Source organism: Filicampus tigris, chromosome 9 (genome assembly GCF_054856515.1).
Source record: "Filicampus tigris isolate MCC_2025a chromosome 9, RoL_Ftig_1.0, whole genome shotgun sequence".
Lineage (NCBI taxonomy): Eukaryota > Metazoa > Chordata > Actinopteri > Syngnathiformes > Syngnathidae > Filicampus > Filicampus tigris.
The window spans coordinates 5,084,578-5,100,769 of record NC_141225.1 but is presented as its reverse complement, the minus strand read 5'-3'; the positions used below and the strand labels follow the sequence as shown (position 1 = coordinate 5,100,769).

The 16,192-nt window shown below is 41.9% G+C and overlaps 1 protein-coding gene and 1 pseudogene across 4 annotated transcripts in view; both read right to left on the bottom strand.

Moving 5' to 3' along the window:
* LOC147141715 (uncharacterized) overlaps window positions 1-5,616 on the bottom strand; it is a 40,635-nt pseudogene extending 35,019 nt beyond the window's left edge.
* The window catches only part of slc12a5a (solute carrier family 12 member 5a), a 186,381-nt gene extending 171,428 nt beyond the window's left edge, over window positions 1-14,953 (bottom strand). Inside the window, exon 1 of one of the 4 annotated variants that reach the window (XM_086041461.1) lies at window positions 14,489-14,953. In XM_086041461.1, coding sequence (XP_085897587.1) covers window positions 14,489-14,699 — 211 coding nt within the window. In that variant the 5' untranslated portion in view covers window positions 14,700-14,953. The remainder of the gene's footprint in view (window positions 1-14,488) is intronic. The other 3 variants (XM_086041465.1, XM_086041460.1, XM_086041462.1) reach the window with 3 other exon arrangements.
* Window positions 14,954-16,192: the final 1,239 nt, after the last annotated feature.

The window sequence follows — 16,192 nt, the reverse complement described above, 5'->3', positions numbered from 1 at the left end:
GAGGTTGAAAGGAGTGAGGGGGTGGGTAAGCGAGACGGCAAGGAACGCTAGACGAGAGACCGGGTAAAATACAGAGAAAATGGAGGGGAAGGGGGATGTGGGAAGGGTGGGGGGGACACTTGTATCAAGAGAAAGAAAGAGTTCATGCAGGGAAGGCAAACACGGGGTGCGACGGCATGCATGCATCAATCCGCACGCTGACATTTGGGCTGGCAGAGGGGTGCGAGAAGGCGGCTCGAAATCAACATGTCGGTATCTCACTTGTAAGGCAGTAAGTAAAATCTGCGCATTTTATTTTACCGACCAATGTGGATTTTTTTTTTTTAGGCTGATACCAATTCCGATATTTGGTAGAATAAAAGTCAGATAACCGACAAATGAATTACAAAGGAATATATAAGGGATAAAATAACGTATTTTTTGGTCCCTTATTGCTTACAACAATAAAATAAATATGAATTACAGGCGCAACATTTGGGTCTTTTATAATACTTTGTCCTTTAGTATTTCACTTTAAAACAGAGAGAAAAATCTGCAAAAATTGGCTGATTTTTTGGGGGGGAGCTACGTTTGAAAGTTATAATCTTTGTCTCATGTTGCAATGTGTTAATATGTACAATAAATCAGCAAAAAAATGATTGGGTTGCACAAAGAGCTAACATCAGCTGACTAAATTGGCCTGACAATTAATCGGTTGGGCCCAACAGTTTACTACTTACTTACTTACTTACTTTTTCATTTGTTCCACGACAAAGCTTGTAACTCAATCTACTAATTTAACAAATAAGTTAACCTACAACTCATCCATGCATCCATTATCTATACCGCTTGCCCTCACAAGGGTCGCGGGCGTGCTGGAGCCTATCCCAGCTGTCATCGGGCAGCAGGCAGGGGACACCCCGAACTGGATGCCAGCCAATCGCAGGGCACACAGAGACAAACAAACATAGGGGCAATTTAGAGTGTCCAATCAATTTACCATGCATGTTTTTGGAATGTGGGAGGAAACCAGAGTACCTGGAGAAAACCCACGCAGGAACGGGGAGAACATGCAAACTCCACACAGGAAGGCCGGGATCGAACCCACGTCCTCTGAATTGTGAGGTGGACGTGCTAACCAGTCAACCACCGTGCCACCACCTATAACTCATACAACCAATAAATTTCCCAAATGAATTTTTGAACTGAAATGCCCCCCAAAAAACAACAGATATTTTTGTTGTGTGTTTTTGAATAAAAATAAAATAGCAATATATTGTAAAAAAAAAAAAAAAATCATGATCAAAGAAAATAAGAAGAAATAGAGTTAACCAGCACATATTCGGTTTGGCATTCACCTATTTGTGGATTTTGGTGGGGAACCTATTGTCTGTTATTCGTTTCAAAACAAATGTATTTGTTGTTTTTGTGATCCACTTAACTTTATAGAGCACGTTAAAACAAAACAACTACAACTGTAAACAGGCTCAGGTCAGACCAAAGCAATGTCTAATATAACTTTTTTTTTTGTTGAGGTCATCAATTGCCTGTGTATTTATTAAACATAAATAGCACGTATTGAGAATAGTAAAAGAAAATGTGAAGAAATAAACCATTTTCATAAAGGGTAAGTCAACCCAAACATATATTTTCCGGAATATGTTCTATGCAGGCCCACAAAAATATGTCTGGGTTGACTTCCACTCTAAGAGGCATGGCTTAGTGAGTAACATCATGAGCTGGTGCCGGGTTGGCCGGTTAGTTTGCATATGAGTGTGAGTTGTGGCCTACAGCAGCTCCTTGCAAATGTCATCATTTTGTTTTTGTGTGTTTGACTGCTTGTCATCGGCGAATGTGGCTCTCCTTGCCACATGTGCGGGCATTACAGTACCTTAATTGCTCCATTTTTTTTTCACTTCACTTGAGTGGCGCCATATCTGAAGTGCTCTTATCTCAAGTATCTGTTCTGCGTTGTCAAAGTACTTTTTAGTATTTTTAAAGGTAATACTCATAAATAAAGTTATTATTATTTTTATTATTATTGTTTACACCAGACGACCTTCATCTTCTGCTACCTTCAGTCCCTCCATCCGGCATTAACAAAGTGAGACTGTCAACTAGCATCCCACCGCCCGTCGCGGTTCAAACAGCCTCGTACTTTAGGAATGACAAAGTTCAATGGCGAGCGCCGCCAGCCAGAGCTGTCACGTCCACAGTTTACTCGGTCGACCAATAAATGACTGCGGGACAGAAAAGAGGCCGGTTGGAGGGCATCCTTCAAGCGCTCATTGTCAACAGTGAGCGCTGTTGTGCCTCCACTTTTGGTCATTGAGAGATAAAGGGAAAGGTCACGCAGACCTGAGAGGGAAAAAGCGAGACATCTGAGCGGCACACAAAGGCAGGAGATAAATAGGCTGTCATCGCTCAATAGAAGCTCGGAACATCTGTCGCGACTCGCGAGGCTCCCTAAACTGCCGGCGGTCAAAAGGCCAAAGTAATGAACTTGTACTAGACATCACAATGACTTTAATGCAGTGATTCCCAACCACTGGCCGTCAAAGATCATCAGGTGTGCCACAAGAAATGATCCAATTTCACTTAATTGGTCCGAAAATATTTCTTTTCAACAAATAATGTTCATCTATCTTGCCAGTGATGTATAGTGACAGGCAGAACAATTAAATACTCTTCCACTAAATGGCAGAAGGTGCAATTAGAACCAGTTGTCATTTTAGATTGACAACATGAAATCTAACATCCACAAAGGCAGGCTCGGAGCAGTGAAGCCACCAAATGAAGAGAATAGGCTATTTGGAATAAATTAATACAATTTCATGGAGCCAATATGTGAAATTAGGTAGGTGTGGGCATCCCTCCGACTAAAAGACAATTCAATATGTATCTTCTACGTTTTTGTGAAACAGTCAGTTTTGACTTGACTTTGAAATGATGACATTCCTTCCGGACTTCACAGCGAGCTTTGAAGGTTCAGGACTGGCCGATTGCTGCAGAACAAGCCTCGGCGTCCCCGAGTAAGTAGACGCGCTGACCTGTGAAGGATGGTGAGGGGCTTGCAAGATGGAGGACGTGTTCCACCTCCCGCCTCCCCGCTTTCGTCCCATTTTAGTGTCTCTGAGGTCTCGCTTTGCGGCCCACCTCTGGAAGAGGAGGATTTTGTCACTTTCTGTCCATTTTTTCCTGAGCCATGATGCACATACACAAACACGCATGAACTACATACTACATGGCATGCGTACACACCTCCCCCATAAACCCCCAGCATGCAATGTTACATAACATGCACACGAGGATTTCTGGATTTACTCCCCCTCTTCTACTGCTACCCTTTCCCATTATTCCTCTCGCTGTCTCTTTTACACACACATACACACACACACGCTGTTCGCTCAGCCATATGCTTAGCACGCACCTTCCATCACACACACACAATGCAGACGGTTGTGTAATTTACTGGTCTTCCGATCTCTCTCGCTCTCCCTCTCTCTCACTGGGTTTTTTCACTACATGATTCTGACAGCAGTTGCCCGCAGCAGCCTTAAATCGGAGTGAGGAACACCAGCGCCTCCTGTTGTATTTTTTTAAAAATGCACTCGCAATGAGACTGGATTAATCACAATTGTTTTCCCAACACATTTGTCTTTAAAAGCCTTGATTGAATAAGGATTTCATGCATTCAGTATTGACTTGACATAAAGTTTCAAAACATATGAGAGGACGCTAGTCACACCACCTGCTGTTTAATCAGCATCAGCAGCACCCATCTTCTAGACTGGATTTACACTGCAGCTCTAACAGGCCAAATCTGATTTATTGCTTGTATCTTAGTCTGTTTATAAAAAAAAAAAAAATGTGCTTGTAAATCAAGGCTAAAAAAAAGTGGCCAAAAAGTTATGAATCCTCTTCCAATCTGAAGATAACCGATTCCATGCACTCTTTATTCTCTTTACTCTACCATGTTGTAGGCCTATATCGCAACTGGGCTACTTGAGGGCAAAGAAATCAGAATTGGCTGAACGTTTGGGACTTTCAGCTTATATGTAGGATAGTACTTACTTGGATATTGAGAATGAAAGATTTTTCAAAAATCAGTGCTCTGTTGCCCCCTCTTGACCACCCTCCCACCAGTAAAACAAACACTATTAAACACACGCTAATGATTTGACACTTTTCAGTTGCCGCATATAACGCAGAGTGCCCCTAATTACATCACACGCAGGGCACTTGGCCAATTTTCGACGCATCAGTGGCGCCGTCCACTAGGCCCGGCAAAGATACAGCATATTTGATGCCACTTGAAGGTCAAAGGCATTAGAGAGGGAGGGAGTGAGAATGTGGATGAGGGCAGATGGAGGGGATGCACTTGGCGGCCAGACGAGACTTGCTTGCTCACATCTCGGTGCGAATCAATGGAAATAAAATCAAGGAAGAAAAATCCTGTACTAAAATGCCGGAATGTCATTGACACACTGAAGACATTTCACACACCAATCGTGATTGAAGCAAAGTACACACACTCTGACAATCACGACAAATTTCAGTCCTTGTCAAATCGGCAAAGCCCCGATTTTTGGGATATCTTTGCAAGATTATCCCGAGTGATTGTCTTGTGGTGTGGGTTGTGTTGAGTGATTTTTTTTTTCTCCGCAATCTGCTCAGAAAATGGTACAGTATACATTAGGGATGAAACAAGCCCTCGAGTAATTCGGCTACCTCGTTTGAAAAAAAAAAATGCTTGAGGCATTTCTTTCTGCCTCAAGTACCTGCTTTTTTAAACTCAAAAATATAAATACACAACAGTTTTGTTTTTGCTCCCATTTTTTATGAGACAAACTCAAAGGTCTAAAACTTTTTCCACATACACAATGTCACAATTTCTCTCAAACATTACTCACAAACCAGTCTAAATCTGTGACGGTGAGCACTTCTCCTTTGCCGAGACAATCCATCCCACCTCTCAGGTGAGACATATCAAGATGCTGATTAGACACCATCATTAGTAAAAGGTGCAGTTTTGTTTTATTGGGGCGGTCTGAGAACTCAGAAAACCAAATGCCACACACGCTGTCTGCCATCTGCCCTGGACAGTGTAAACCGGGATTCATCCGTGAAGAGAACACCTCTCCAACGTTCCAGACGCCATTAGACACCATGAATAGTGCACAGGTGCCTTAGACTGCCCACAACGAAAGGCCACTCTGAAAGATGCAGTTTGTTGACACAGCACAATGCCACAGATGTCGCAAGATTTGAGGGAGCGTGCATTTGGCATGCTGACAGCAGGAATGTCAACCAGAGCTACTGCTTGTGTATTTAATGTTCATTTCCCTACCATAAGCCGAATTTGAGAATTTGGCAGTACATCAGAGAATCAGAGAATTTGGCAGTACATCCAACCAGCCTTACAACCGCAGACCACGTGTCACCACACCAGCCCAGGACCTCCACATCCAGCATGCTCACCTCCAAGATGGTCTGAGACCAGCCACTCGGACAGCTGCTGAAACAATCGGTCAGCATCACCAAAGAATTTCTACACAAACTATCAGAAACCATCTGAGGGTAGTTCATCAGCATGCTCGTCCTCCTTATTGGGGTCTGGACCTGACTCCAGTTCATCGTCGTAACCGACTTGGGTAGGCAAATGCTCACATTCGATAGCGTCTGGCACATTGGAGAGGTGTTCTCTTCACGGATGAATCCCAGTTTAGACTGTTCAGGGCAGATGGCAGACAGCACAGCGTGTGGTTTTCTGAGTTTCTGCTCAAGTGCTCCATATGGGCTGGCGAGAACCGTCAGATTACTTAGACAGTATGAAGACAGTAGACGTAAATGAGTTTGATGCTGACTCATTCCAAATTACCTCTTTTTAACAAAACAGGCTTACTCAAGTCTGTTGTTTTAGCCGGCAAAATCGCTACTGTGGTTCTAATCTCACTTTGTCTCACAGACCAAAATTATTGGAGAGAGATTTGTCTAAATTTGCACTGTTTCTAGAAAGAAAAATAGTGTGCTGGTATGCACAGTTTACATTTGAAGGGTTTCCTCCCACATTCCAAAAACATGCATGGTAAGTTGATTGGACACTCTAAATTGCCCCTAGGTGTGATTGTGAGTGCAGATGTTTGTTTGTCTCTGTGTGCCCTGCGATTGGCTGGAAACCAATTCAAGGTGTCCTCTGCCTACTGACCGAAGACAGCTGGGATAGGCTCCAGCACTCCCCACGACCCTTGTGAGGATAAGCGGTATAGATAATGGATGGATGGAAAACCAGTTGGTCGTTCATTATTAAATGGAAATATGTTTTTTTGTCTTACCAAATCAATCAATCAATACCAAAATATTCAATAGCTGCAGCTCTGGTATACACATACCCCTTTTTAACATGTTAACCAACTTTTTAATATTTGCGTTATCATTCGTGATGAGGAAAAAAATAGCATGTGTTCTTCATGCTCTCCTCCCACTCGAGAACAAAGCACACCACACCACGATACGAACTAACGATACCTCCATCGAAAATTGCAAGTCTCTCCCAAATGAAAACGATGTCTGTCATAGCACCGACACTAAGAGGCCATCAGGCAGCTAGACTGCTGAAAAATCCAGAGGAAAAGAAAGAAGAAGCTAGGCTAACTGTTAGTTTATTTGGCAACTGCATTGCAGTTGCAAACTCTTCTCCTTATCATTTTTACCCTGGTGAATGACTTGGAGACACAATATACAAGCACTTAACAGAACATTCACGACTGTTGGCCTGAATTGTATTCTGAGCAAATTGGGGAGGGGCAAAAATTACTCTTGACAAACCCCACATCACAGGATAATCTTTTAGAGACACCTTAAATCAAGCTTTTGCTGACTTTGATGGGAAGGTGGAAAAAATGCTCCAATTGGGGATGATTATCGGTATGCATGAACGTTTTTCATTCGTTATTGAGCCAAGTAGCACCCAGACTTCCAAAAAATGCAAATAAGAAGAAACAGAAGGCTGTAGACTAACTGTTATCTTATCTCTTAGTATCTATTAATCTACTCCTAGTCATTTTTATAGTGGTATATTGTAGGGTGACCAAACGTCATGTCCCGCAACTGTCATGTTTGGTCTGTTTTGTTTTTTTTAAGTTTCATGTTTTGCTCAGTGTCCTGTCTGTCTCGTCATGATTATTGTATCCACCTGTGTTGCCTTCCACACCCTAGTGCTAACCAATCAGCTCCCTTCTACCTTGTGTGTCTTGTCCAGGTGTTTCCCGTTGTTCTCGTCAGTGTGCAGGTCGGGTCATTGTCATTGTAGTCGGTTGCCGTCATTTGAACAAAGTTACCTGTTGTCCAGGTAAGTCTAGTTTTAGTCGTGCCGCCAAGCCTCAATTTCCCGTCACTTTTATTTCATTATTTTTCATTTCATTAAAATCTCATAAACTGCCCTCCTGCCTCGCCTCCCTGCATTTGGGTCCTCCACGCCCTTGTATCATGCTGAACCTTGACAGCAACAGCCATTCACCTACGCCACTGACAGCTCACAGGTGGCTTTTATCATGGGTCTTCTGCCTGGTCAAGAAGCATCTTGGGCTTTGAGCGGTGAGCAACGCCAGACCGAAGCTCCGGTCTACCTTCCCTGAATTTGTCAAAGAGTTTTGCGAGATGTTTCACCATCCTGTACAGGGAAGTGAGGCCAGAGGCAACCAATCGGTTGCAGATTATTCCATTTCCTTTTGCATTCTCGTGGCTAAAAGTGGATTTGATGACTACGCGCTTCGTGATATCTTCCATCACGGACTCAGTTCCTCTCTGAAAGATGAACTGACCCGCGCGGGACCGTACCACTAGCCTGGAGGTAATTGTCCTTCTATTCATTTGGACATTCGGTTAAGAGACCATCGCGGTAACGCGCCAACAAAGGTCAGAGCTCAGCCATCCGCCTCCGAGTTAACCATGATGACGCAGGAGGAGCCCATGCAACTAGGCAGTGGAAGGCTATCACCCGCGGAGAGGAGGCGACGCGTACTGTCCGGAGCCTGCTTCTATTGCAGACTGATGTGTCACCGGGTGGCGACGTGTCCGTCACGACCTTCCTCCCTTAAGTCTTCCCGGATTGGTTTTTATGATTCCAATCCTACAGAACCCACTTCGCGAAGGTTACAGCGTTTATTGACTCAGGGGCAGACAAGTGTTTTATTGACCCCTGCGTTGTGGAAACCTTGGGCTGCTCTACAGAGGAACTGACCGAGGTAAATCGGGTTAACGATCTAGATGGGCGTCTCCGAGCGGAAATCAAATTTGTCACGAGTCCCTAACAGCTCCGTCTTTCAGGTAACCATGTAGAATCGTGCAGGTTCTTTGTAATGCCGTCTCGAGCTGCCCTGGCTCAAGATGCGCAACCTGGACATTAATTGGATGCGCCCAGCTATTGAAAATTGGAGCTTGTTTTGTCATGCCCACTGCCTTAAGTCCGCTGTGCCCGAAAACGCACAGTCGGTCGTACACCCCAGTGAGGAAATTAGTTTGGATCATGCGCCACAGGAATATCATGATCTCAAAAAGGTGTTTTGGAAAGACCTTGCACAATCTTTGCCGCCACATCGACCCTATGATTGCGCCATTAACATATTGCCTAATTCCACGCTCCCTAGCTCCCGCCTCTATCAAGTGTCACAACCCGAGCAAGAGGCGCTTAAGGCAGGGGTGTCAAACTCATTTTTGTCATGGGCCACATCATAGTTCTGGAGGGCCGTTATGACTGTGAACCCATATAAATGTATGAGCTCCTTATTCACAATAAATTGATGGATAGCTAGTTTTGAAATCAGAAGCCAGTTAATAGTTTGTTCAACTATTTTTCGGTGTATTTTAAAGGAAGGATTGGCAACAAATCCTTGAAATATTAATATTAACATGCAACAGTGAAGAGAATCTCAAAGAAACACCAAGTCAACACACAAGATTTGCATTCGTGGGCCACATAAAATGATGTCATGGGCTGTATCTGGCCCTCGGCCTTGAGTTTGACACCTGTGCGCTAAGGGATTACATCTCAGGTGCTTTGATGGCGGGGAGCATTCGTCCGTCCACTTCACCTATGGGTGTGGGGTTCTTTTTTATCGACAAACAAGACCTTAAGACCATGGGTTAGGGTTGCCTATTTCATTTGTGACATAGGCACAGTTGTGTCTGGAAGCTAGCTGTAGTTAGCATACACATGTTACGTTGTGTTTTTGATGTAAAGTTGTAACCCAATGTCCTATTTGGTACGTTAACATATTTTAGCATTTACTACTGATTAAAGAGACATTGGTTCGTGAAGTCGCGTTTATTAACAACCACAACAATGTGTGTTTATGCTCTCTCTCTCTCTTTCTCTTTCTTTCTCTCGTGCGCGCGCGAACAGAGTGATGCGTTCGTGAACTGGGAAATGTCAGCACTCAAAGTAACACAAAAATGACATATTTGACATTCATCAGCATCACATAACAATAAAATCCATAATGAAGTTTGTTGCAATATATTACATTACAGTGCAAAAAAAGTTTTTTTTGTTCCTGGTGCATACCATATTTTTATTGTGTAGATCAATGTACTACTTTTAAATTATGAATACTGGTGAAGAAAAACAAAACCTTTTGGTTTTCTTTAGCACAGTGCGTTTTCCAAATTTAATCCTTTGATCTCACTACCTTCTATGTAAAAAAAAAAGTTTTGGTGCCCAAGAAGAGTGAAATATGTATCCAAGTATTTCTTTTTGTACAACAACAACAACCAATTACGGCTCACCTGTTTTCTGAAGCTGAGCCGTGATCGGTTGTTACCTGAGCCCTGAACAACTGGGATGTCATTTTCAGTCAACAGCAAATGACAAAATAGCCCCCTGAGATGGATAAAGGCAGGTGTTTTTTTTTTTTTTGCTTAATTCGTATTCCACAAAATCAATATTAATCAGAATATCAGGTTTAGACAAATGAGGCTACATAGAACATATTATTGTAAAGAAATATTTGGGGTTGACTCAGTCTTTAAGACTTCAAATGAGAGCTACTATTATGTTGTTGTTGGGGTTTTTTTTGGGGGGGGGTCTACCCATACAGAGGAGGCACGATTTAAATTAAGGCTGCACAATATATTGAAAAAATATCGTCATTGTAATAATGGCACAATGAAAAAAAATGTTCAACAAGTTGATATGTAATTGTATCCTTTAATCTAATTTTGACTAATTAGATGCACTACACACTACACACTATACACTAAAGAACTTAATTAGATAGGAATATATTCATAATTTTCTTGCATGACAAAACGTATTTCTTTCATTAGACAATAAGGATGTCATTTCTTTAGGTATATGTTAAATATCACAATAATATAAATATTGCAATATGCAACACCCATATCACATATTGCAAGTTTTTCCAATATTGTGCAGCCCTACTTTACCATACATTAGTGTTATAATGTATGGCATCTTTGAGTCTAATTTCAGTATCTTGAGGCTGGGCCTCAAGTGTCCTCTTTTTTGGAAATTAAAATATGGTCACCCTAGTGTACTGTTCCGTTTCACGTCACAAAACACAGAGACCGGTAATCAACCTGAGTGTTTCCTGAGCTGACCGTGAGGATTCACTCACTTGTAACACACCCAACACCTCAGGATAATCACTCAGAATGATATTTTAGAGACGTGCATTAACCTGGCCTTGACTGACTTCGATCGGAAGGCTGGAAAAATGCTCACATTCGGTCCGATAGCAGTATGTGTGTAGTGTACCCCGTTTTACTGTCTTTTACAGGACCATGTGTGAGATTGCCCTGATGGGAGAGGTGCTGTGTTGCCACAGCAACCCACAAGGTTGACAATGAGATGCAGCGCTGTCGTCAAGTGCAAAGCCGGGAAAAAAAAGAAAGTCTTCAGATGAAGCGCACCCACATGTCTGAAGAGAAACTGTGACGGGGAGATTTGTTTCGAAGAACCTGCACAGCCACGTGGTTCTGTTCACAGCCATGATGGATGGATTGGCATGCTGGGAGCAGAGTAAAAATGGAGATGCTGAAGCATAAAGCACTGTTGCTTCGAATTCAGCAGCTCTGGAGAGCATGAAGGCACGTCTTGTAGCTTCCGGGCGCCCTTTAAGGAGAAAATTAAGACTGCAATGCAGCCTCTATTCTTAACCTCACAAGCTGATTTTATAGATATCCTTGAGGAGGGTGATATCAATCAATCAATCACATTTTATTTATATAGCACTTTTCATACATAAAAATGCAACTCAAAGTGCTTTAAAACATTCAAAGCAAAATGGTAGATGACAATTAATACTAGAAATTTTCTGCCAAATTTTTAAATGGGACTGCTGACTCTTGCAAGTCTGAAAACCACATTTGCAAAGGCTTTGTGGCGACTTGCTGATATAAATCTATTAGGGGTGTAACGGTATATGTGGGTGTATTAATACGTTTCGGTCTGGGATGTTTGGTTCGGTCCACATTGCGTACCGTTTCTGATCAGTTTTTATCATTAGCGCGAGCTTACGCATGAGCGCTATTGACTGTTGCACGCGGGAGAGGAGGGTGGCGGCACAAAAGAGGAGCCAGTACGCCAGAAGCTGTGATAAATCATAAATGCATGGATAAATGGCATTATTATGGCATATGCAAACAAGCCAGAGCTCAAAGGTCCGCCCGTACACTGCGGTCTTCTGTTTGGAACATTCTGGCTTTCCTGTTAAAATCGCAGATGGCGAAAAAGGTACATGGATAAGTCCCAAAGTTGTGTAACGACATTGCTACATGAGATCGGCGGCTATGTTGCTTGTAGCACATCTAACATAACACACTTACAACGGTATCATTCGACTTTAAATGTTTGTTGGACGAGGAATCAAGCAGTTTTTTTAGCCAAAGATAAAGTACAACAGCTCTCTTCTTTCTTCTCTGATGCTCCTCTCGCTTGCCGTACGATGCAATCATGAACCTCGGAAAATTAACAACTCAGCAAATCACAATTCGTTATGTATATATATGTGTATATATATATATATATATATATATATATATATATATATATATATATATATATATATATATATATACATATAATGTATATATATATATATATATATATATATATATACATATAATGTATGTATATGTATATTGTATATTGCTACATGAGATCGGCGGCTATGTTGCTTGTAGCACATCTAACATAACACACTTACAACGGTATCATTTGACTTTAAATGTTTGTTGGACGAGGAATCAAGCAGTCTTTTTAGCCAAAGATAAAGTACAACAGCTCTCTACTTTGTTCTCTGATATAAACATATATACATATATACATAACGAATTGGGTTATCAGTGTTGTGGTCCGATTTGTGATTTGCTGAGTTGTGATGTTTCAGAGGTTCATGATTGCATATGTATATATGTATACATATATATATATATATATATATATATATATATATATATATATATATATATATATATATGTATGTATATATGCATGTGTATATATATATATATATATATATATATGTATATATATATATATATATATATATATATATATATATATATATATATATATATATATATATATATACATATATATATCCAAATACTCGATTATTTGATAGAATTTCCAGTAGTCCATCCGAATATCAAAATATTTGATAGAAGCAACGCAAAAGTCGCTGCTTTAATACTTACAATAAAGAGAAATGCAGGAGGAAAAAAAAAATAAAGCTGTGTTAATGGGCATCCGCCCACCTAATCTTAAATATCTTTAAAAGCCTCCTTCTGAAATGCATTGATTCATTTCCAGAGAGATGCCCGCCTGCTCTCGACTGCATGGGAATGCCTGCTCATTTTGTATGCTAATCTCTGCCAATGTTGATGGGAATTTGCACGGGAGCCTTTCAACTCTTAACGTATTAAGACTATGTGTTTGGCAGGGTGGACCGAAGACACAGAGCAAGAAAAAGCCTTTTTTTACTGCAAAACCAAATAATGGATCGTTGTGATCAATAAGATGTGCATCACGCCATACTGTAGGCTGAGATGTTCCATTAGTAAGAAGTGCCTAGGCATACCTTGACAAGAGAGCAATACAAGAGCTGTATTAAAGGAGAGGTGCTATGGTAAATTGAGTTTTTATTACAATACCGGCATACAAATTGTTGGCTCTCTGGAGTGCCTGCCCAACAATCAAGTGTGAAATTAAACAACCAAGCAAAGCTTTTGTTTTCTGCTTTAAGAAACATGTTTAAATTAGCCAGTGGTGACTTTGTGCAAGGTAAACAGAGCTGTACTGAATTTTGCTGCATGCAAAGGGTCTGATAAAAGGGACTTGATTGTTTGATGAAGATGTTGACGCGATACATGTGAGAGATGCACTTTGACCCCAAATTGCATTACCGGTAATAATAATAATAATTGATACGGCCCACGTTGGGTCGTGGCCGTTTTTATTTGTGTGTGTCGGTGTGCGTGCGTGTGTGTGTGTGCTCTCCCTTCCTCTGCCCCGATTGTAGCCACCCAATCCGAGCAGGGAAGAGTAACCAAATTAGTTAATTTGCTTCATGTGTGACACCAGCACCAGTTTAAGAGGGACTGGGTTGCTGGTGTCCGGGGGCTGGCTGTGGGTGATGCTGACAGTCTCTTGTATTTTGATTTTGTAACCGCTGTCTTTTGTGTTAGTGCATGTTTTTCATTTAACCCTTCCAACTCTCACACCTATGTTGGACCCCTTTTATGTATTTAAAACAGCCACACAACTGCACGAGGAAAGTCGTGCTAAGCTAGGAACTAAGACAACAGTCCAAATGCCATGGAAGGGCTAACGAATAGCATCAGTGTTGTGGTGTGATATCTCTTTGAACAACCGATACAGGTATTAGAACACAAATGGTGAAACAACTCATATCAATACTCACAGCTGTACTGTAGTCTTTTTCCTTCGCAAAAAAACACCTAATAACACAGAAACTCTTCATTGTTTGTGTATGTATGTCTGTATTACCCTGTGGTGCCAGAACACGCACACCAGATGGCTCACAAGTGGGGCCGGTATAGAAGATTGGCATTTCCATTCATTTTGATGGGGAAAGATGATTTGAATGTTGTAAGTTACAGTACATGTATGGTTGTGGAGTGAACTAAACTCGCAAGTCAAGTCACTACAGTAATAATAATAATAATAGTAGTCGTAATAATAATAATACTATCATGTAGTTGGCTACATAACCTAAATTCAATCTTTAAACCAACACGTGTTCGCACATAAGTTGTAATTAAAAGCAAAACATGACAAGTAATGCACAACAAGCAGCAGTAACAAATGTAGTAATACATAATAATGCAGCAGAGGGGAAACCGATCATTTGTCAGCTTAAATGCCATAATTCTTCGGCCAGACGGTGACCTTTTTGTGGCCTATTCCACATTCAAGTCACACATCTGTGCTAGCATGTAGCCTGTAGCTGTGCGGGTGTCCTACCTTTCAGCGTCACCACAGTGGACGTCCACGCCTCCGTCCCCACCGCCGCCGAATCGGCTGCTTCGACCGGCGCTGCATCGTCCTCCGCCTCGGCTCCGCTCGGACGCTTGTCGCCCTCGCTCTCACCCTCGAAGATCAGGTTGACTTCCCCCTGGATGTCCGCGGGGAGCCCAACGTCGTCGCTCTTGGAGACGGTGAACCTCTGGCTCATGGCTGAGAAGGCGACGCAAGGGTTAGGGAGCGCGAGGTTTTGGTGTGTATTTTTTTTTCCCCCCTCCGAACAAAGCGACCCTCGTTGAGTGACACCCTGGAGAAGGTTCGGTCCTCGTCAGGTGAGAAGATGCACAGTGGACCGAGTCATCAACCGGTGTCCGCTGGCTGTCTGGCGAGACATCCGGGTCCTAATGCCGACCCAAGGTACCACAAATACACGTTGTGGTGCTCTTTATTGACTACGTGATTGCAACACACGCGAGACCACGCTATATGATGTGATTACTATATGTAATGGATGCGGGAACATTTCGAACACGTTTTGCCTACCACTGAACGTCGCTGAAGTCGGCGTTGCTATGCAACCACATCAGCCGGCCAGCGCGTGAAACCAACGGTGGCGAGACACTTCATTAGGGACACTTTACCATGGCACAAATGCAGCAACTATCGAGATTTGTCTACTATTGACCTCAGATTTTCACTGGCTGACATATTTATGTGCATGTTTTTTATGTTTTTTATTGTATTTTTTTTTTCAGATTTGCAAAAATATTCAATAAAACTCAACGTAACCTCTTTCTTATTACATATACAGTACACCAGGGGGCGCAATTTATCAATATTTCACATTTGTCAGCCGCGCTTGGCGTCACATGAGTATGGTGGAATGTTGATGTTACAGCATGGATGGTGGTTAAAGTGTACAGTACATTATATTGTACAATGAATTATCATTTTGTAATTTAATGGTATGCAATAGAGTCACATTTGTTTTGCTTTACTAGAAAGTAACCATGCTTGATTGCATTGCATTACGCTGTACAGCATTGTATTGTATTGTATATTGTTTTATTGTTTTTCATTTTATTGTACATTATTTTACGCTATGCTGCGCTATGGTATGGTATTGTTACATCACAGTTCTGTGCTGTATTGTATTGTATTGTATTGTATTGTATTGTATTGTATTGTATTGTATTGTATTTGAGTCTCATTTATATTATATTATATTTTATTGAATTGTATAGTTTTTTTTGTTTGTTTGTTTGTGTTTTCTTGCTTGTTTTTGTTGTGTTTTTAAATGTCCTGACCTGCACATCCTGAGCACGTTGGTTCACAGCGTCATTTCGTTGACTGATAAATCAGGTGTATTGCTTTCCGAGATCCACTGGATGGCGCTAAAGGCTTCAAAACGAGGACTCTTACTAATGTTCAATTTGAAGTGTAGTACTGCAATACAGTATCCATCCATCCATTATCCGAACCGCTTATCCTCACGAGATTACCGGGCGTGCTGGAGCCTATCCCAGCTGTCTTCGGGTAGTAGGCTGGGTCCAAACTGGACTGGTTGCCAGTCAATCGCAGGGCAGCAATACAGTATCCATCCATCCATTATCGATACCGCTTGTCCTCACAAGGGTCGCGGGGCGTGCTGGAGCCCATCCCAGCTGACTTCAGGCAGTAGGCGGGGGACACCCTGAATTGGTT